The 23,224-nt window shown below is 46.2% G+C and overlaps 1 protein-coding gene across 3 annotated transcripts in view; it reads right to left on the reverse strand.

Annotated features, from left to right (window-relative positions):
* The window catches only part of slc30a9 (solute carrier family 30 member 9), a 191,296-nt gene that overhangs the window by 146,839 nt on the left and 21,233 nt on the right, over positions 1-23,224 (reverse strand). For all 3 annotated transcript variants that reach the window (XM_038791311.1, XM_038791312.1, XM_038791310.1), the window contains exons 2-3: positions 21,127-21,247; positions 2,424-2,606 (exon numbers count right to left, since the gene is read on the reverse strand). In XM_038791311.1, coding sequence (XP_038647239.1) covers positions 2,424-2,606; positions 21,127-21,223 — 280 coding nt within the window. In that variant the 5' untranslated portion in view covers positions 21,224-21,247. The remainder of the gene's footprint in view (positions 1-2,423; positions 2,607-21,126; positions 21,248-23,224) is intronic.

Here is a 23,224-nt window from a genome sequence, read left to right on the forward strand (position 1 = left end):
GGGGAACAAGCTTAACGGCATTGTTAACAGCCCGGCTCCGGTTCCCGTCAGCTAGGCATTCCGTAAGCCCACTGGTGGCTTTGGCCTTGAGGGTGTAGGGGGCAGCAGAGGCAGCATTTGGGACTGGAGGCTGCCTCAGTGTGGGAACCGATTTGTGACATAGGTTTGCACGGGGGGCGCTGGATGCGAGGTTTTGGGGGTGGTGGCAGGCAAGGATTGAGTGATTCGGTGACCTGTTTGTAGGGGGCAGTTTCACAAAATTGGAGGACCTGGAGGAAGAGTATGAGCTGCCGAAGGGGAACGGTTTCAGATACCTGCAGGTTCGGGATTTTGTGAGGAGAGAGGTGCTGTCTTTTCCTGGGTTACTGTCCTTAGCTTACAGGAAAAGGTGCTGTCGAAGGAGGAGTTAGGGGAGCGGAAAATGTCTGAGGTCTACAAGCAGCTGATGGATTGGGAGGGGCCCCGGTGGGGGATATAAAGTGGTGGGAAGAGGAGCTGGATGGGGAAGTGGAGGCCGGGACATGGGCTGAGGCCCTGCAGAGGGTGAATATGTCCTCTGTGTGCGAGACTAAGCCTCACTCAGTTTAAAGTAATTCATAGGGCACAAATCACTGTAGCACAGATGAGTAGTTTTTGATGGGGTAGAGGATAGGTGCAGGCGGTGCGTGGGGAGGCCCACAAATCATGTCCACATGCTCTGGGCATGTCCAAAGCTAAAGTGGGGTTCTGGCAGGGGTTTGCGAACGTAATTTCCAAGGTGCTGGGGGTGAAGGTGGCCTTGAGTGCAGAGGTAGCAATATTCAGCGTGTCGGAAAACCCAGAGTCCAAGGGGCGAGAGAGCCCAATGTCTTGGCCTTTGCCTCCTTCATAGCCCGGAGATGAATCTTACTTGGATGGAGGGGCTCAGAGTCGCCAAAAGCGACATAATTCCTTGAGGCTGGAGAAGGTCATGTTCGACCCGAGGTGGTCGGCTGGAGGTGGAAGCCGTTCATTAATTCCTTTAAGGAGGATTAAGGATTCAGCAAAATTAAGTGGAATAAGTCTGGAATTGAAAACTGTGAGCAGGATTTTTCTCTCCCTACATGGCATGGCATGTTCTGCAGCTGCAGAGGGTGGGTCACCATTTGCCAGCAGCAGGATTGACTGTTCCTGCCGTTGGCAATGGAGCTTCTCATTGAATGCACTTCCCGCTGCCACAAAACCTGCAGCGGGGATGCACCGTCAACAGGGCCATAATATCCCACCCGTGTGAACGGCCAGAAAATCCCACTCTATAAACGAAGAGGAAATGTCAATCCTAGAATTTATGATAATCAAACTATTTATTGGGGTTCAATTGGTCAATTTAAGAAACTTGCAAAAATATTTCACACAAATATTTTCTTCCAAAGTTTTGGGCACCTACTGTTATAAGAAGGCCATCACAGCTGTGGAAAGGCTGTGATTAGAATGCTCTGGAAATGAGGGGTTATATAGTTACTAAGCAAAACCTAAAAAACTGGAGAAATTTCTGATTCATAAAAGATTAGGCCTGGTCGGAATGCTTTTAGTAACCACTGCATAATTGTTTCTTCTGATCGATGATTCTATAACAAGAGGGAAGAACTGAGGATTATAACAAATACAAAATGATAAGTACCCCAGAAAATCAATGAGAAGTGGAATGCTTTATAGTTACAAAGCTTTTAAACAGCCGGTTGCTTGAAAAGGAAGAATACAAAGGATAGAAGAAAAATGTTGGGAAATGGGGTACAGTAGTTATCTCCAGTTGAAAAGCTAACACGGCATAGAGAATAAAGGCCAGGTGACTTACTCCTGCAACAATGATTTGATTTAGATCATTCATTTAAGTTTCTGGTTTACATAACTATAAAAACCACAGATTTGTTGCTGCAGCTATGAATAAAGTTCAACACTAATTTGGACACAATTATAGAAACTTAATATTCCTAATCCACAGGATTTAAATTTCAGTTTGTACTTACTCAGGAAAATGATCATGAAGTAAAAAGTGCTGCACTGCTCATTCTAATAAATTAGCATCATACTTCGGTTTAACTGAAGTTAGTACAAACTTAAACAAAATAGAAGTTTCCTTCCCCTGGATTTTTTAAGACTTAAATAATGCTACTGGCAGGGATTTTCCAGCCCCGAGATGGGAATCACCCCGGACGGGACAGAAAATTTGGCAGACCAGCCAAAGATCCATTTACTTTGGGTGGGATTTTCCAGTTGTGTGGCTGGCAGGACTGGAATATCCCGGCCACTGTCTGGGAGTAGCTCTTTCCAACATCACAAGGAGCTAAATTCAAAAGTATCAGGATAAACAACAAGGGTAATGTGTTGTCAATTTACAAATGGTACTGGTTGGTGGCAAATCTCTCTCGTCTCCAGCAAATTTCAATATAGAAGTGTGATTTTACCAGATCTTTTGGGATTTTGGGTCTCCATCCCCAAGGAAGCGGAGGTACTGCTGGCACTATACTCATAAGTGCCATCCTTTTTGCCATTTGAGGAGTATAAACGCAGTTGAATGCCGGAGCTGATGGGTAGATTTGATCGCATTCTGTGCCAGAGACTTTGGTTGGTCACAGTGCTCTTGAATACTGAAAACAAAGAATATGAAAATAACCATATAATTAATTTTCAACTCAAATGTTGAATTTTCACTTTACAAGCATATTTGGCCAGAAACACTTTCCCAAGGGATTATTGAACACATTTTAACAATGGTAGTCACAGTTCACAAATCTGTAATGCAAAGATTTGAAATTGGAATTCATTTATTTGTGAATACATAGAAAATGACATACAGGGGCAGCACGTGGCGCAGTGGTTAGCACTGGGACTGCGGCGCTGAGGACCCGGGTTCGAATCCTGGCCCTGGGTCACTGTCTGTGTGGAGTTTACACATTCCCCCCGTGTCTGCATACGAGTTTCACCCCCATAACCCAAAGATGTGGTTAGGTGGACTGGCTACACTAAATTGCCCCTTAATTGGAAAAAATTATATTGGATACTCTACATTTATACAAAAAAAGAAAATAACATACAGAAGTAAATATTCTTCAGAATTTCTCAGCATGTTTAATTTATACTTCCAAAAATAAATTGCAATATATTAATGTGCTCTAATTTTAACTTATTTGAGAAGCACTTTTGATAGTGCCAGATGTAAAAATACTTAGCCAATAATTTAATTGAGATTGCAATTGCTTCACATGGTCCATCTCCAGAACACTTCCCTTCCCTTGTAGACTCAATTACAAGGGGGAAAAGGTTCAAGGTGACATTTGCGGGGAAGATTTTTCACACAGAGGGTGGTGGGTGCCTGGAACACGTTGCCAGTGGAGGTGGAGGAGACAGGCACAATAACAACATTTTAAGATGCATCTTGATAGACACATGAACAGGCGGGGAATGGAGGGATACAAATATTTTGGTCAATAAGTAGTAGGTGTAAATGAGGTGCAGACTAGATGGGCCAAATAGCCTCCTTCTGCACTGTAAATTCTATGATACTACGTGTCCTTGATATGCATGTCCCTGTCAGGCAGGGAAGAGATGGTCGAGTGAGGGAACCATGGTTGACAAGAGAGGTTGAATGTCTTGTTAAGAGGATACTTATGTAAGGCTGAGGAAACAAGTTTCAGACAGGGTGCTTGAGGGATAGCCAGGAGGGAACTGAAGAAAGGGATTAGGAGAGCTAAGAGAGGGCATGAAAAATCTTTGGCAGGTAGAATCAAGGAAAATCCCAAGGCCTTTTACATATGTGAGAAATATGAGAATGACTAGAGCGAGGGTGGGTCCGATCAAGGACAGTAGCGGGAGATTGTGTATTGAGTCAGAATAGATAGGAGAGGTCTTGAAAGGACAAATATGAATGCGGAATACAGGGTTAACGGTAGGGTTCCTGGCAGAGGAGCAGAGAGATCTTGGGGTCTATGTTCATAGATCTTTGAAAGTTGCCACTCAAGTGGATAGAGCTGTGAAGAAGGCCTATGGTGTGCTAGCGTTCATTAGCAGAGGGACTGAATTTAAGAGCCGTGAGGTGATGATGCACCTGTAGGGGCAGCAGGGTAGCATGGTGGTTAGCATAAATGCTTCACAGCTCCAGGGTCCCAGGTTCGATTCCCGGCTGGGTCACTGTCTGTGTGGAGTCTGCACGTCCTCCCCCTGTGTGCGTGGGTTTCCTCCGGGTGCTCCGGTTTCCTCCCACAGTCCAAAGATGTGCGGGTTAGGTGGATTGGCCATGCTAAATTGCCCGTAGTGTAAGGTTAATGGGGGGATTGTTGGGTTACGGGTTACGTGGGTTTAAATAGGGTGATCATTGCTCGGCACAACATCGAGGGCCGAAGGGCCTGTTCTGTGCTGTACTGTTCTATAGTTCTATAAGGACTGATGAAATTAAATTAAAAGTAGACTAATCTCTAGAGCCAGATGAAATGTATCCCAGGGGCGCTGGCAATAATTTTCAATCCTCTCTGGCCACAGAAGAGGTGCCGGAGGAATGAGGTTGCCAATGTGGGGTGTGGGGGGGGGGGGTGGGGGGGGGGGGGTGGGGGGGTGGGGGGGGGGGGGTGGGGGGGTGGGGGGGGGGGGGGTGTGGGGGGGGGGGGGGGGTGGGGGGGGGTGGGGGGTGGGGGGGTGTGGGGGGGGGGAGTGGGGGGGGGGGGGTGGGGGGGGTGGGGGGGGGGGTGGGGGGGTGGGGGGGGGGGGGTGTGGGGGGGGGGGGGTGGGTGGGGGGGTGGGGGGGGGGGGTGGGTGGGGGGGTGGGGGGGGGGGGGTTGTTGGGTTACGGGTATAGGGTGGATACGTGGGTTTGAGTAGGGTGATCATGGCTCGGCACAACATTGAGGGCCGAAGGGCCTATTCTGTGTTGTACTGTTCTATGTTCTACAAAACCTTGGTAAAGCCACATTTGGAGTACTGTATGCAGTTCTGGTCGCCTCATTTTAGGAAGGATGTTGGAGCTTTGGAAAAGGTGCAAAGGAGATTTACCAGTATGTTGCCTGGAATGGAGAGGAGGTCTTACGAGGAAAGGTTGAGGGTGGTCAGCCTTTTCTCATTGGAACGGAGAAGGATGAGGGGCGACTTGATAGAGGTTTATAAGATGATCAGGGGAATAGATAAGAGTAGACAGTCAGAGACATTTTCCCCGGGTGGAACAAACCATTACAAAGGGACATAAATTTAAGGTGAATGGTGGAAGATATTTTGCACATATGTGTAAAAGGCCTTGGGGTTTTCCTTGATTCTAGGTCATAGGTAGGTTCTTCACCCAGAGTAGTAGGGGCATGGAATGCACTGCCTGTGGAAGTAGTTGAGTCGGAAACATTAGGGACCTGCAAGCGGCTATTGGATAGGTTCGTGGATTATGGTAGAATGATGGGGTGTAGATTAATTTGTTCTTAATCTACGACAAAATGTCGGCACAACATCGTGGGCCGAAGGGCCTGTTCTGTGCTGTATTTTTCTATGTTCTAATTTCTGGTGATACTGTCCACTAATATCCATTACAAACCCACTAACTCCCACAGCTACCTTGACCACAGCTCTTCACACACCACATCCTGCAAGGACTCTATCCCATTATCAGAGTTCCTTTGCCCCCGTTGCATCTGTTCTGATGATGCTGCTGACATGTCTTCATCCTCCTTAATCATGGTTTCTCACCCACCGCCGTCGACTCCTCCTCACTCTCTTCCCACAGCACCTTCCCATGCAATCGCAGAAGGTGCATCACCTACCCCTTTACCTCCTCCCTGCTCACCATCTCAGGCCCTAAACACTCTTTCAACGGCAGCATGGTGGCTCAGTGGTTAGCACTGCAGTCTCACGGCGCAGACGTCCCAGGTTCGATCCCAACTCTGGGTCACTGTCCGTGTGGAGTTTGCACATTCTCCCCATCTTTGCATGGGTTTCGCCCCACAACACAAAGATGTGCAAGGTAGGTGGATTGTAGGTGGATTGAACACGCTAAATTGCCCCTTATTTGGAAAAAATGAATTGGGTACTCTTTTTTTTTTAAATTTAAAAATAAATAAATAAATAACACTCTTTCAAGTAAGGCAGCACTTCATGTGCACCGACTTCAATCTGGTCTATTGAATTTGATGCTCCTGATGCAGTCTATTCCACATTGGAGAAACTAAACGCAGACTGGGTGACCGCTTTGCAGAATACCTTCAATCCGTCCAGAAGCAGGACCCAGACCTTCCTGTCACTTGCCATTTGAACTCACCGTCCTGCTCTCACATCTACTTGTCCATTCTTGGCCTGTTGCTATGTTCCAATGAAGCCAAGCGCAAATTGGAGGAACAGCACCTTATCTTCCGTTCCGTTGAGGTACGTTACAGGCTTCTGGAACAGAGTTCAACAACTTCGAACTGTGAACTCTCTCCTCCACCTTCACCCATTTTTATTTCTATCAATTTATTTTCATTTCTTCCATTGATCGTTTTTTCTCCTAACCATTGTTCCCCCTCCCCCACTCCACTTCGGCCATATGTTCCTGGATGCCCTTTGACACTGCTCACCTTTGTTCTACCATTCATACATTCTAATCTCTTATGTACCATTATCAGCACCCTTCTTAGTCTTAATTACCCACATTTTTGTTCCTTTTGTCTTCTGTCTACAACATTTTTGTCGATCTCCACCTATCGCTGGCCCCCTATCTAGCCCCACCATTCCATGCCTCCCCCAAAACTACCATATAAATCTGACCCCATTTTCTGCAGCTTTGACAAAGTCACCCAGACTCAAAACGTTAGCTCCCTTTTCTCTCCACAGATGCTGTCAGACCTGCTGAGATTGTCCAGTATTTTGTTTTTGTTGCGTGTGAAATGCAGTTCAGTCTCCAACCGTGCTCTACAATACCCAGAGTGCATCATAACAAATCAAATTGTTTTATAGCCAGAAATAGTTTTGTAAGTAAAACTTGAGTTAACAGTACTTCTAGAATGAAATTCTGTTGTTGAGCATTAATGGCCTTGGGTACAGGGGGTAATGTTTTATGAGGTATATTCATTTTGAATGAGAAATACAGGGACTGGATTAGCACACTGGGCTAAATTGCTGGCTTTTAAAGCAGACCCAGGCAGGCCAGCGGCGCGGTTCAATTCCCGTACCAGCCTCCCCAAACAGGCGCCGGAATGTGGCGACTAGGGGCTTTTCACAGTAACTTCATTGAAGCCTACTCGTGACAATAAGCAATTTTTTTTTTTCATTTTTAAATTGTTTATTTTGAAGAACAGCTCTATTCTACCCACAAGTGTGAATCAGGTTCACTGTGGCTTGCCGATTCAACTTCACAGCTTCCATTAACCTCCCACATGAGACTAGAGATTGCAGGATGGTCAACAGATGAAATAGATACCAGGGAATGTTGATTATTGAAAGACTCACCATGTTTGGTTCATTACTAATTGCCATGGTAGTGGATTTGTTTTTGAACAGCTGGTGTCCTGGTGCAATGCCTAGATTGCAGCCAAGCAGCCAGTAAGATTTTATTCTCCTAATATTTCTAATAATTTAACACAACTGAGTGACTTTTTAGGCCAGGCATTGTCACGGGGGCACGACCAGTGGGTGGGTCGCGGGCAGGTGTCGGGAGGGTCGCAGAGCCGTGGGTCACGGCGCTCCCAATCGCGCAAATCCACACGCAACAACCGGCTTTTAATAATGCCGGCTGCAAGCGGCCTTCAAAATGGCCACGAACGTATATTTTTAAAAAGTGAGGCCACACTGCGCATGTGAGCCCGCTCATCGGTGCGCATGCTCAGAGTTTTGCGCATGCGCAGTGTGGCCACATTTTTAAAAATCTAGTTGCAGCCTTTTTGAATATCACAGCAGCCAGCATTGTTAAAAGCTGGCTGCAAAAGGTTCAGGGGAATGATGTAATTGATTGCTTTCTGAATTTTGAAGTCTCTTACTCCAGAATGGTGAGTGATCCAACAATGGTTTCACCGCAACTATAACTTCAACCAATAGATGTCAATGCTTTTAATCCGGATTTTTAAACATTCTAAAACAAAGTGCCTGCAGGTTGTTTTTGGAAGCTTTATCAATTAATTGATTTTTAACTGATCTTTTTTTACATTTTTAATTGTAATGTTTAGGTGAAATGTGGTGAACCTCCAATTTGTAGAGGATGAAAACGTTTTTTCCTGTTAAACTTTTTTTGTCAAACAACACCCTCCCCTGGCTGCTGCGGCTGGTGCCTGCGTATTTGCACTATCGGAGGCACAGAAGATTTTTTATATTTAATTCTATGTCATCTTCCTGCCTGAAGGGAGGCGGAGAGCAGGTCACGCCCCTGAACATTGATTGGCATCACGTGCTTTGGGCACGATTGCAATTCCTCCATTTTGTCAGCAGCAAACAAGGTAAGAGCAAACAGTCAGTCTCGAAGATCAGCCGGCATGGGTCGCAAGATCGGCCGGGTTGGGTCCCAAAGGTTGGTCAGTTGGTAAAAATGGGTCCCCGGAAAAATGTTTGAAAACCCTCCACAGAGGAGGGTAGTTATGAATCAGCCAGACTGATGTGGGACAGGAGTCACATAGGCCAGGCTGGGTCAAGGCTGCAGGTTTCCTTTCCTAAAGGACACTGATGAAATCAGTTAATATTTTAGACAAAGTCAAAGATACAAGACAATACTTTGGATGCTAGTCTTTGCAGGTAATTAAGTATTTACAGATCCAGAGAGAAGGGTAATCACAGGTTAAAGAGGTGTAAATTGTCTCAAGCCAGGACAGTTGGTAGGATTTCACAAGTCCAGTATGTACTGCGTACCTGGTGGGTGGTGTTCTCACGTGTAATGGTGGTACCCATGTCGATGATCTGGCACGTCTTGTAGAGACTGCCATGGCAGGGTTGTGTGGTGCTGTGGTCGCTGTTCTGAAGGCTGGGTAGTTTGTTGCAAACAATGGTCTGTGAGGTTGCGCACCCTCAACAGCCCCGTCTCCGAGAGTTCAAGAGTACCTCCTGTCCACTTGCAGAATCTCCTCCACTAGCCTTTCCATATCCACCCGCTCTGCCTTCTCAGTGTGCCCTTTTCAAAATAAACTCCCTTCTCACCGCTACCTTCAATGCTTCCTGCAACGTGGCCACCAAAACCTCCATGGAGGGAGCTGGCCCCCATCCTTATTCACTCAAGTTCACCCAATGCAGAGCAAGATCCTACACCACTATCGTTGAATACTCCACATCAACTGCCTCCATCAACAACGTCCTATGTAGGACGAAAAAAATCAATTCGGGAGTACACCCTGTGCACGCGAGAAGAACGAAAATTCTTTGCCTTCGGCTTCCCAAACCTCCACGGATACAACCCCACCCCCCAATGTGCTCCATAAACCCCCTTAACTCCTTTGTTAAAGCCAACACCCTCCCCGACCTCAAACTCAACCGACCCAGCCCTGGGTCTAAAACCGTATGAAAAGCTCCCATCATTAGCCGATGCGAGTACATTTTGGGGATCTTCCCCAACACCACCTCAAACTCAATATCGTCCCAGTTGAGAGCATAAATATTCACTGGCATCCCCTCCAATTTCTCATTGACCATCACTTATCTCCCCCCAATTAGCGACTATGCTGCCCACTTCGAAAGCCACCCATTTATTAAATCAAAATTGCCACCCTCCCCCTCGTTTTAGAGTCTAATCTCGAATGGAATACCTGCCCAACCCACTCTTTCCTCAACCTAGTCTGATGCACCACCTTCAGATGCATCTCCTGTAACAGAGCTACGTCCGACTTTAGACTTTTAAAATGTGTGAACACGTGGGCCCTCTTGACCGGCCCATTCAACCCTCGCACGTTCCAAGTGATCAGCCTGCTCACCCCCCACTGCGCTTCCATGAACTAGCCCGCCCAGCTAGCCTGGTAGCTCCCACCTACGGCGCCTAGCATCCCACACTGCCACTCAACACTATCACAGTGCAAACTTAACAGCACCCCCCCCCCCCCCCCGAACATAAAGAAAAAAGCAACCCACCATCCCCCACCAAAACAAACACAGACCAATGGCCCCAAACACAATACAAAAATATCCCAAACAAATCCAAAGGAACAGAAAGAGAACATCTCCGAAGTTCAGTGCCCTCCTTTGCCTGCCAGTTCATTGTCTGACAAATTCCATCACCTCGTCAGGCGTCCCGAAGTACAGCTCCCGACCCTAAGTAACCCACAGGCGCGGTGGGTCAGCATGCCAAACTTCACCACCTTCTTAAAGAGGGCCACCTTCACTTTGTTGAAGCCCCCTCTTTTCTTAGCCAACTCCGCACCCAGATCCTGGTATACTCGCAGCTGGCTCCCAGGTACAGCACCTCAACTGGGGCAGCACGGTAGCATTGTGGATAGCACAACTGCTTCACAGCTCCAGGGTCCCAGGTTTGATTCTGGCTTGGGTCACTGTCTGTGCGGAGTCTGCACATCCTCCCCGTGTGTGCGTGGGTTTCCTCCGGGTGCTCCGGTTTCCTCCCACAGTCCAAAGATGTGCAGGTTAGGTGGATTGGCCATGATAAATTTCCCTTAATGTCCAAAATTGCCCTTAGTGTTGGGTGGGGTTACTGGGTTATGGGGATAGGGTGGCGGTGTTGACCGTGGGTGGGGTGCTCTTTCCAAGAGCCGGTGCAGACTCGATGGGCCGAATGGCCTCCTTCTGCACTGTAAATTCTATGAAACTGCCTGGCCCACCTCAGGGTCCGCAGACGCACCACCATTGCTCTCGGCGGCTCGTTCCCCTGCGGCTTCCTCATCAGCGTCCTGTGCGCCTGGTCCAATTCCAAGGGCCATACAAATGCCCCCTCACCCAGCAGCTTCTCGACCCAGCAGCTTCTCAAACTATCAAGCAACATATGTGCCGGCATCCGCTCCCTCGCTGCCCTCCGGCAGTCCCATGACTCTGATTGTGCCTGCGAGACAAATTCTCCAGGTCCTCCACTTTCTCCTGCAGCCCCCTCGGTTGATCCCACATCATCCCCATCTCCGCTGCCATCGATACAAGCTGCTACTCGTGCTCGCCCACTGTCTCTACCACCTTCTGCATTAACTGGCTCTGGGCCTCCAGCCTAGTCTCCATGCGATCGATCCCCACCTTTAAGCGGGTTCACCCTAGCCAGGTCCTTCAAATTCTCCTTCCTCTACTGGATGAACCTTGTTAAGGAAGTCCACCAGCTGCTCCATCGACCATGGAGAGGGTAGGATTGGACCCTGACCCGCCACCATCTTCACCTGTGTCACAGGCACAATTCCAGCAATCTCCAACTGTTCGCTTTTTTTTTTCCTGTCACTTCTGGTCCACAAATCCATATACCGAAAGGACACTCTCTCCTACCACTCCTCCTGCACCCTTTCTTTAAAAATCAGCAAATCCACCCATTAGCCGGGGGAAAGGTCCGCAAATTCCACCATGAGCAGGAGCCACCAAATGTGCGACCACTCACACATTGGAGCCACCAAATGTGCCACCACTGGTAATCCCTGGCGGACTTCTTAACTGAAGTTCAGCCAGCAGAGGTGGGCGAGGTGGGGGTGATGCAGGAGACCCAAAAGAGGCTGAAGGAGAAGATGGAGGATGTGGAAAACTGCTCCACAAGGCAAAATTTGCAGATCATGGGGATGCCCGAAGTCATCGAAGGAGCAGAGGCCGGCACGTATGTGGCCAAAATGTTGGAAAAGATGGGGGAGGGGCCTTTGCCCAGCCTATGGAGATCGACTGAGCGCACAGGCTGCTGATGAGAAGGCCACAGACGGGCGTGCCACCGAAGGGCGATGGGAGCGCAGTTTTGTCGCTTCTTGGACAAAGAGGAGATTAGTCGGTGGGTAAAGCAGACAAAGAAGTGCACCTGGGAGGGGAGAGTGTTTCAGGTGTACCAAGGCCTGGGTGCAGAACTAGCGAAGATGGTACCGCATTTAACTGGGTCAAAGCTGCCCTCATTAAGAAAGGGGTGACGCATGGAGTTCTGTACCGGCCCACCTCTGGGTGACTTTCCAGAATCGAGAACACTATTTTGGTACTACAGGGGAGACTATTGAGGGCTCAATGGACTGGCAGGATGAGGACGACATTGAACTTTTGAGGAGGTGGAAGGAGGTGTTTTCTTTTGGTTGTTTTTGGAGGGTTTTTTCTCCTTTGAAATGTTTTGGTGGGTTTGCAGCAGGGTGCATAGGGAGCATCAAGGGCGAGTGCATCTTTTCTGTTTCTTTGTTACTTGAGGGAGTGCGGATATGCACCGGGGGGGGGGGCATCCTAGCTGGGCGGGCTAGTTAACGGGCACATAGATACACAGAGGATAGGAGCAGGAGGAGGCCTTTTGACCTTCGAGCCTGCTCCGCCATAATATAACATAATATTCATTTATTGTCACAGGTAGGCTTCAATGAAGTTACTGTGAAAAGCCCCTAGTTCATCACAATCATGGCTGGTCATCCAACTCAAAAATCCTGCTTTCTCCCGATAGCCTTTGATCCCATTCTCCCCAAGTGCTATATCCAGCCGCCTCTTGAATATATTCAAAGTTTTAGCATCAACTACTTCCTGTGGTAATGAATTCCACAGGCTCACCACTCTTTGGGTGAAGAAATGTCTCCTTATCTCTGTCAGAAATGGTTTACCCGGAATCCTGAGACTGTGACCCCTGGTTCTGGACACACCCATCATGGATAACATCTTCCCTGTATTTACCCCATCTAGTCCTGTTCGAATTTTATAGTCCGGTTAGAATTTTATAAGTCTCTGAGATCACCCCTCATTCTTCTGAACTCCAGCGAGAACAACCACAACCTAGTCAATCTCTCCTCATATGACAGTCCCACCATCCGTGGAATCAGTCTGGTAAACCTTCGCTGCACTCCCTCGAGAGCAAGAACATCCTTCCTCAGAAAAGGAGACCAAAACTGCACACAATACTCCCAAGTGTGGCCTCACCAAGGCCCTGTACAATTGCAGCAACACATCCCTGCTTCTATACTCGAAATATCTCACAATGAAGGCCAACATACCGTCAGCCTTCTTTACCGCCTGCTGCACCTGCATGCTTATCTTCAGCGAATGGTGCACAAGGAGACCCACGTCTCGCTGCACACTCCCCTCTCCCAATTTACAACCATTCAAGTAGTAATCTGCCTTCCTGTTTTTGCTTCCAAAGTGAATAACCGCACACTTATCCAAATTATATTGCATCTGCCATTGATTTGCCCACTCGCCCAACCGGTCCAGATCTTGCTGTAGGATCCCTGCATCCTCGTCACAATTCACCCTCCCACCTAACTTCCTATCATCTGCAAACTTTGAGATGTTACATTTTATTTCCTCATCCAAATCATTAATATATATTGTGAATGAACAAATGAGATGCTCATTTTTGGAGTTTTGGACTGCACAGGGGAACGAGTAGCTGGTGTCCCAGCACTGAACCCTGTGGTACCCCACTAGTTACTGCCTGCCAATTTGAAAAGGATCCATTAATCCCTACTCTGTTTCCTCTCTGGATTGGATTTATTGTCACGTACCCAGGTACAGTGAAAAGTATTCTTCTGTGAGCAGCTCAACAGATCATTAAGTACATGAAAAGAAAAGGAAATAAAAGAAAATAAATAGGGCAACACAAGGTACACAATGTACCTACATAAACACCGGCATCGGGTGAAGCAGACAGGGGTGTAGTGTTAATGAGGTCAGTCCATAAGAGGTCGTTCAGGAGTCTGGTAACAGCGGGGAAGCAGCTGTTTTTGAGTCTGTTCGTGCGTGTTCTCAGACTTCTGTATCTCCTGCCCGATGGAAGTTTGAAGCGTGAGTAAGCTGGGTGGGAGGGGTCTTTGATTATGCTGTCTGCTTTCCCCAGGCAGCGAGGGGTGTAGATGGAGTAAATGGATGGGAAGCAGGTTTGTGAGATGGACTGAGCTGTGTTCACGACTCTCTGAAGTTTCTTGCGGTCCTGGGCCGAGCAGTTGCCATACCAGGCTGTGATGCAGCCAGATAGGATGCTTTCTATGGTGCATCTGTAAAAGTTGATGAGTTAATGTGGGCATGCCGAATTTCCTTAATTTCCTGAGGAAGTATAGGCGCTGTTGTGCTTTCTTGGTGGTAGCGTCGACATGGGTGGACCGGGACAGATTTTTGGTGATTGTGTACCCCATGGAATTTGAAACTGCTAACCATCTCCACCTCGGCTCCGTTGATGCTGGCAGGGGTGTGTACAGTACTTTGCTTCCTGAAGTCAATGACCAGCTCTTTAGTTTTGCTGGCATTGAGGGAGAGATTGTTGTCGCTGCACCACTCCACGAGGTTCTCTATCTCCCTTCTGTATTCTGGCTCGTCGCTGTTCGAGGTCCGAACCAAATTTTGCCACGCAGTAGTGTGTGTACTGGGAGTAGAGTAGGGGGCTAAGTACGCAGCCTTATGGGGCCCTGGTATTGAGGACTATTGTGGAGGAGGTGTTCTTGTTTACTCTTACTGATCATGGTCTGTGGGTCAGAAAGTCGAGGATCCAGTTGCAGAGTGAGGAGCCAAGTCCTTGGTTTTGGAGCTTTGAAATGAGCTTGGCTGGGATTATGGTGTTGAAGGCGGAGCTGTAATCAATATATAGGAGTCTGATGTAGGAGTCCTTGTTATCGAGATGCTCTAGGCATGAGTGTAGGGCCAGGGAAATTGCGTCTGCTGTGGACCGGTTGCGGTGGTATGCGAATTGCAATGGATCAAGGTGCTCTGGGAGTATGGAGGTGATGCACTTCATGACCAACCTCTCCAAGCACTTCATTACGACTGAAGTCAGGGCCACCGGACAGTAGTCATTGAGGCACGTTGCCTGGTTCTTCTTTGGCATCGATATGATGGTGGTCTTCTTGAAGTAGGTGGGGACCTCGGAGTGAAGTAGGGACAGGTTAAAAGATGTCCGCGAACTCATCTGGCAGCTGGTCCACGCAGGCTCCCAGTGCACGACCAGGGAACCCGTCCGGGCCCGTCGCCTTCCGAGGGTTCACTTTCAAGAAGGCCAATCTGACTTCGGAAGTTGTGATGGTGGGTATGGGTGAGTTATGGGCTGCTGGGGAACTAGACAGCGGATTGTCGGTTTCCTGCTCGAACCGAGCATAGAATGCATCGAGTTCATCGGGGAGGGGTGCGCTGCTGCCGGAGATACTGTGCGGCGTCACTTTGTAGACCGTTATGTTGTTTGGGCCTTGCCACAACAACCGAGACTCTGTTTGCCAACCAGTTTTCTATCCACCTCAATACATTTTCGCCAATCCCATGCGCCCCATTTTTGCACAATAATCTTATGCGGGACTTTGTCAAACACGTTCCGAAAGCCCAAATATACCACTGGCTCCCCCTTGTCAATTGTACTGGTTACATCTTCAAAGAATTCCAACAGATTTGTCAAGCATGATTTTCCCTTCATTAATCCATGCCGACTCTGACTGATCCTTCCACTGCTTTCCAAATGTTCCGCTATAAAGTCATTGATAATGGATTCTAGCATTTTCCCCACTACCGATGTTAGACTTCCTGGTCTATAATTTCCTGCTTTCTCTCTACCTCACTTTTGACTATCGGAGTGACGTGAGCTACCCTCCAATCTGCAGGGACAGTTCCAGAGTCTACAGAATCCTGGAAGATGACCACCAATGCATCCAACTATTTCCAGAGCCACCTCCTTAAGCACTCTGGGAATGCAGATTCTCAGGCCCTGGGGATTTATCCACCTTGAATCCCATCACCATGTCTCTACTAATGTCGATCTCCCTCAGTTCTTCCTCTCGCTAAACCTTGCATTCTCCAACGTTTCTGATATCGGATTTGTGTCTTCTTTTATGACGGCAGAACCAAAGTATGTATTCAATTGCTCTGCCATTTCTTTGTTCCTTATTATGCGTACCCCTGTTTCTGTCTGTAGGGGGCCTACATTTCTCTTTACCAATCTCTTTCTCTTCACATATCAATAGAAACTCTTGGTGTCAGTCTTTATGTTCCCTGCAAGCTTCATTTTGTATTATACTTTCCTCTTCTTAATCAATTCCTTCGCCCTTCTTTGGTTAATTCTAAACTGTTCCCAATCCTCAGACTTATAATTTTTCTTGGCCAATCTGTATGCTTCTTCCTTTATCAGATACTATTTCTAATTTCCTTCATAAGCCATGGACTGGCCCTCTTACCCCCTTTGCTTTTGCGCCAGACAGGAATGAACAGTTGCTGTAGTTCCCCCATGAGTTTCTTGAATGTTTACCTTTGTCATCCCTTTATTAACTCTCTCCCCCCCCCCCTCCAATCTATCAAGGCCAACTCACTCCTCGTATCTTCATAGTTCCCTTTATTAAGATTCAGCACCTTAAGTCTCCGAATCAACTACTTCACTCTCCAACTTGATAAAAAATTCTATCATGTTATGGTTGCTCATTCCCAAGGAGTCTCGTACAGCCAGATTTTCAGTAACTCCCTTCTCATTACACAGTACCCAGATGGCCTGCTCTCTAGTTGGTTGTGCCACATATTGGTCAAGACAACCATCCCATATACACTCCAGGAATTCCTCCTCTGCGGCATTGTGGCTAATTTGATTTCCCCAATCTGTGAAGATTAAAGTCACCCATGATCACCGATATTGCCTCGTTACATGCATCTCTAATTTCTTGTTTATTGCCATTCCCAACCTCACCGCTGCGGTTTGGGGGTCTATATATGACACCCACTAATGTTTTTTGTCCCTTGGTATTTCTCAACTCTACCCATACAGATTCCACATTGTCAAAGCTAATATCCTTTCTCACTACTGTGTTAATTTCCTCTTTAACCAGCAATGCCATGCCTCCACCTTTCCTGTTATGCCTGTCCTTCCTAAATACTGAAAACCCTTGGACATTCAGTTCCCATCCCAGTTCAACCTGCAGCCACGTCTCCGTAATTCCAATTATATCATACCCATTTATATCTATCTGCGCGATTAGTTCATCCACTTTATTGCAAATGCTCCATGCATTAAGGCAGAGCCTTTAAGTTTGTCTTTTTCACAATGTTTGTCTTGCTCCCAATATTTTTCTCTATTGCCCCGTTTGAATTTTGCCCTTGGTTTCTCCACCTATCACTTTTCTACCTTTTGCTTTTGTCCTTGCTCCCTCTTTCTCGGACTCCTTGCATAGGTTCCCATCCCCCATAGTGGGAGATAGTCAGGTAGTTGGTGCAGTTTTGTTTGGGGAAGGGAGGGATGGTGACAAGGGCGTGGTTGGACATCAGAGGGAGGGCCTAGAGGGTCGTGTGACACGGGCCGACCCAAAAAGGGATATGGTTGATTGGGGCCCCAGGGCAGGTCACGTGGAAGGTGAGGGGACCGAATGGGCCGGTCAAACGGTCACGTGTACTCGCACACCTGAGGAGTCTAAAGGCGGATGTGGCTTTTTTTTTTACAATAAACGCATTTAAAGATTGGGGATCAGGCAAGGCTGAGGAAAGGATGGGTAGGGCAGGAGTTTCACTTGGGACTGGACAAGATGATATGGGGGGCAGCGGTGATGGTGAATAAATGGATGGCGTTTGAAGTGGGCAACATTGTGATGGTTGGTGTGAAACTGGAAGGGAATGCCAGTGGTCCTGGTAAATGTTTATGCACCAAATTGGGATGATGTGGAGTTAGAGGCGGGTGCTGGGGAACACGAAATGGAAATTTTTTACACAGTCATTGAGCCAAGCTTGGAACGGTTAAGCCCGAGGTCAGGGAAGGTGTTGTTGTGGCGATGGAGCTGAAGGGGTTTACAGAGCGTATGGGGGCAGGGTCCTAGGTTCAATCCCAGCTCTGGGTGATTGCCCATGCGGAGTTTGCACATTCTCCCCGTGTTTGCATGAGTTTTGCCCCCACAACCCAAAGATGTGCAGGGTAGGTGGAATGCCCATGCTAAATTGCCCCTTAATTATAACAAAAATGAATTGGGTACTCTAAATTTTTTAAAAAAGAAATGGGTGGCAGGGGAGGGGTCGATATGGGGGCAGATGGAGGTGGCTTCTTGTCGGAAAATGAGCTTAAGGGCATTGTTCACAGTGCCTCTGCCATTCTTGCAGCCAGGTACTCCGTGAACCCAATTGTGTTGCTAGCTTTGAGGTTATGGGGACAGTGTGGAGGCAATTAGGGGACCTGTTCGTAGGGGGCAGCTTTGTGAAATTGGAGGACATAGGGGAGGAACACAAATTGCTCAGGACATTGGTTTTAGGGTCTTGCAGGTCCAGGACTTTGAGGAACGTGCCTTCCCTTTCCGGGTTGCCACCCGGGCTGCAAGATTAGGTGTTGTCGAGGGAGGGGGTAGGAGAAGGTGTCAGAGGTCTACAAGAAGCTGATGGGAGACATTAAACTGAAGTGGGAGGAGGCCCTGCAGATGGTGAATGCGTCGTGTGCAAGGCTCAGTCTTATTCAGTTTACCACAGGGAAAACATATGATGGCAGCAAGAATGAATATGCTCTTGCGGGGTGTGAAGAACATGTGGGCGGCGCGCGGGAGGCCCACGAATCATGTCCACATGTCTAGGACATGTCTGAAACAGAGGGGGTTCTTGGACTTAATGTCCAAGGTGTTGGGAGGTAAAGGTGGCCCAGAGTCCAGAGGTAGTGACATTTGGGGCGTCGGAAGAGCCGGGTGTCCAGGGGAAGGGGGTGCAAGGCGAGAGAGGCCGATGTCTTGGCCTTTGCCTTCCTGATAGCCCAGAGACGGACTTTGCTTGGGTGGAGGAATTTGGAGCCGGCGAAAGCAGAGGGTTGTGGATGGGTGACCTGGCGATGGGTTCGTTCGGAGGTGGAATTCGTTCATTGACTTCTTTAAGGAGGATTGAGATGTCAGCGGGGGTCGCAGATAAGGGGAAAGACAGGACAGGGTGTGGGCATTGATTATTTATTATGTTGTACAATTTCACTTTTGCTCTTATTTGTTCTGTTTGTTGATATAAATGACTGAATAAAAGGTTTTTAAAAAAAGCTCTTCCCATGCTGCTTTCACCTGGTTTACCCGGGTGAGTTTCACACAGCACAGGAAACCCTTGTGCTGGGTGTTAAAAGTAAATGTTGGATTAAATCATTGGGCACTTAATTGAAATTACTTATCAATAGTTCCATGTAGTTTCCCAATCTCTGTAAATCCACAGAGTTAAACTGGAAGTGAGCAGGAATGTCATTTTCCCTACCCATGCTTCGGAGCTTTAATCCCCTGCCAATGCCAAAAGGGATGGGTTCATGAGTTAAAATTCTGACCGTTGCATCCATCTCAGCTTTCTTTCCCACTTACCTTTGTATCTTCAGAAGAATTTTGGGATATATTGCACTCAGTTCCCTCACCTACATCATTAAGATAGGTTATAAATAGTAGAAGCCCAAGCACTGATCCTTGTGGATCATTCCAAAACAATCCATAGAATCTATCCTCCGTATTCTGTTGAACAATCTTCAATCCCCACTAATAAATTACATCCCATCCCATAAACCTTAGCCTTGTGCGAAAATATTTTGTATGGTACCTTATTGAATGTTTAAAAACCAAAATATATTACATCCACTGGTTCTCTCATTTATCCCGCTAGTTTATTAAGACCCTGGACCAGACCCCAACAACTGCTAGGATACTGGACAGAACCCCCAATATTTTATTTCAATTGTAAGACTGAGGAAAGTATACTTCGCTCCAGGAGTAACTTTATTAATAACAGTCTTTAAAGTAACTTCATCATAAAGAAAATAGTTAAACATTAATTAACAATGAAATGATAATTCCCAACTGCTATCTTTTATCTCCGCTCAAGCAAAATCAATCGTAAGTCAAAATCCACTTTTGAATACATTTCGTAGCCCCAGGAATACTTGCTGTTAAGAGATGTCTTGGATAAACTGCTTTTGAGAACAAAATCCTTCAGGAAACCAGCTTGCAAATTCTTGCCCGTGACAAACTACTGTTTAACTTGTCAGCCTTTTCAGAAACTGTTCTAGTCATAGGTAAAATCTCAACTACATTGTTTGGAGAAAAGCTGCAGCTCTGTCCATAGTCAAGTCTTTAAAGGGACTGAAACTCCATACCTGACTGCTTCAGCCCCTGACTCCTCCCATTACCTACATCTTACTAAAGCTAAACATGTCTGTAATTATCTGCTCCCCAGGGAAAATATAGAGAAATTTTTGCAGGGGAAAAAAAACAAGACAACATCATAGAATGAAACAGCACAGGAGGCTAGTCGGCCCATCAGTCTATGTCAGCACCCTGAAAATTATCCAATTCGTCCACTTCCGTTCTTTTGAAAGTTATCGTGAATCTGCTTCTAGCCGTGTGCTTGTGATCATAACGTTTTGCAAAAAAAATGTTTCCATATGTTGCCTTTGGTTCTTTTGCCAATTGCATCAATTGCAGAGCAGTTAAAAAATAACCAGATTTAAAGTGAGTCCATGTTTCTCCCTCGCGTTGGACTTACATTGCGAACCTGTGGTATAAATGCACCCTTTTAACGTTAAAATACATCACTAAATAATGTGATTGCTTAGCCCTAATATCTGGCCACTAGTGATGGTGAGCATTTGCAATCCTGACCCTCAAACAAATTGACAGTACAGGGAAGTATCAGTATGCTTTTGCATTAATGGTTTGATCCCCAAACATGCACTACTTTGAGGATTATCCACATCTAAAGTGTTTTTATGAGCACTATAGTGGATATTTGAAGGGGATAAAGATAGTTTTCACTTAAAGTTTTACAATGATCCCAATTGAATTTGGCTGTTTTGAGTTGAAACACGAGCCATTTATACATCACTGTCAATCCTTTATAAAGTTGAAAACTATTTTAAAACTGTTTCTGTACCAAAGAAAAAAGACACTACCAATTACAGACTAGAACAAAACAGGAACACATTAACACAATGATGGGATTGAAGAGGTGAAAATTAATTCACATTTATAAATGCTGTTTTAACCAACAAGTTTAAATTGTGATACTTAATTCACACGCTGATCATGTACTGTTACAATGTAATTTTAAACTATTATAATTCTATAGATATAACTCATGGTCATCCAGTCTATTAAACAAAATAACCTGGTCTGATAAAGACAAGGACTAAAATAGAGATACAACAGCATCCTAGAATTATGTCTGACTCACCACAATTGACCTGGCTGGCTCCAACAGCACAAGGTCGGAGATAGAATTTGCACAACGAGTGCCATGGTTTCTGCGCCAGTCCAAGAAACATTTTCATAGAATCCCCAAGAGAGAGGTTTTCCTGATAAAGGTAAAAAAAAACAACTCAAAAAGTAATCATAGGTTAAACTTAAATCTTTCCCAGTGGGTTACATACAGTAAGTAGATCCTTCCAAAATACATAAAGCTGGAATCTTTACTATGGTAGTACAGAACGTAAGTATCATTGAAAGAAAAACACGTTCAAGCTTTGTCTTGTTGCACTCATCAGGACATTTACAAAAACATAGGAACATATGTTGAAGTTGGGTGGGTATTGTTCTTGGGGTGTTACCGCGGTTGTTTTGTTAATAGAGTTGAGATGTTTATATTTTGTAAAAATTAAAATAAAAATTATTTTTTTTAAAAAGAGCACTTTACCCAGGACCACCCCCCCCCCCCATTGTTCTTGGGGTGTTACCGCGGTTGTTTTGTTAATAGAGTTGAGATGTTTATATTTTGTAAAAATTAAAATAAAAATTATTTTTTTTAAAAAGAGCACTTTACCCAGGACCCCCCCCCCCCAACCACCGTAACATAAGCTGCACATCCTTGACACTGAGCAATTTAGCATGGCCAATTCACCTAGCCTATACATCTCTGGACTAAGAACATAACATAAGAACTAGGAGCAGGAGTAGGCCATCTGGCCCTTCGAACCTGCTCAGCCATTCAATGAGATCATGGCTGATCTTTTGTGGACTTAGCTCCACTTTCCCACCCGAACACCATAACCCTCAATTCCTTTATTTTTCAAAAAACTATTATCTTGAAAACATTTAATGAAGGGGCCTCAACTGCTTCATTGGCCAGGGAATTCCATAGATTCACAACCCTTTGGGTAAAGAAATTGCTCCTAAGCTCAGTCTTAAATCTACTTCCCCATATTTTGAGGCTATGCCCCCTAGATCTGCTTTCACCCACCAGTGGAAACAACCTGCCCGCATCTATCCTATCTATTCCCTTCATAATTTAATATATTTCGATAAGATCCCCCCACTTCCTTCAAACTTCCAACGATATAGTCCCAGTCTATTCAATCTCTCCTCGTAATCCAACCCCTAAATCTCTGGCATTAACCTAGTGAATCTCCTCTGCACATCCTCCAGCACGTCCTTTCTCATGCAAGGAGACCAAAACTGAACACAATACTCCAGGTGTGGCCTCACTAACACCTTATACAATTGCAACATAACCTCCCTAGTCTTAAACTCCATCCCTCTTGCAATGAAGGACAAAGCTCCATTCGCCTTCTTAATCATGTGGCATCTGTAAACCAACTTTTTGCAACTCATGTACTAGCACACCCAGGTCCCTCTGCACAGCAGCATGTTTTAACATTTTATCATTTAAATAATAATCCCTTTTGCGGTTATTCCTTCCAAAATGGATAACCTCACGTTTGTCAACATTGTATTCCATCTGCCAGACCCTAGACAATTCACTTAACCTATCCAAATCCCTCTGCAACTTCCAGTATCCTCTGCACTTTTTGCTTTACCACTCGTATTAGTGTCGTCTGCAAACTTGGGACACATTGCACTTGGTCGCAAACTCCAATCATCTATGTAAATTGCGAACAATTGTGGGCCCAACACTGATACCACTTGTAGGACACCACTAGCTATGACTGCCAACCAGAGAAACACCCATTAATCCCCACTCTTTGCTTTCCATTAATTAACCAATCCTCTATCCATGCTACTACTTTGCCCTTAATGCCATGCATCATTATCGTATGCAGCAACCTTTCGTGGCATCTTGCCAAAAGCTTTCTGGAAATTCAGATATACCACATCCATTGGCTCCCCATCGTCTACTGCTCTGGTAATGTCCTCAAAAAATTCCACTAAATTAGTTAGGCATGATCTGCCCTTTATGAACCCATGCTGCGTCTGTCCAATGAGACAATTTCCATCCAAATGCCTCGCTATTTCTTCCTTGATGATAGATTCCAGCATCTTCCCTACTACCGAAGTTAAACCAACTGGCCTATAATTACCCGCTTTCTGCCTACCTC

Source organism: Scyliorhinus canicula, chromosome 3 (genome assembly GCF_902713615.1).
Source record: "Scyliorhinus canicula chromosome 3, sScyCan1.1, whole genome shotgun sequence".
NCBI classification, from domain to species: Eukaryota; Metazoa; Chordata; class Chondrichthyes; order Carcharhiniformes; family Scyliorhinidae; genus Scyliorhinus; species Scyliorhinus canicula.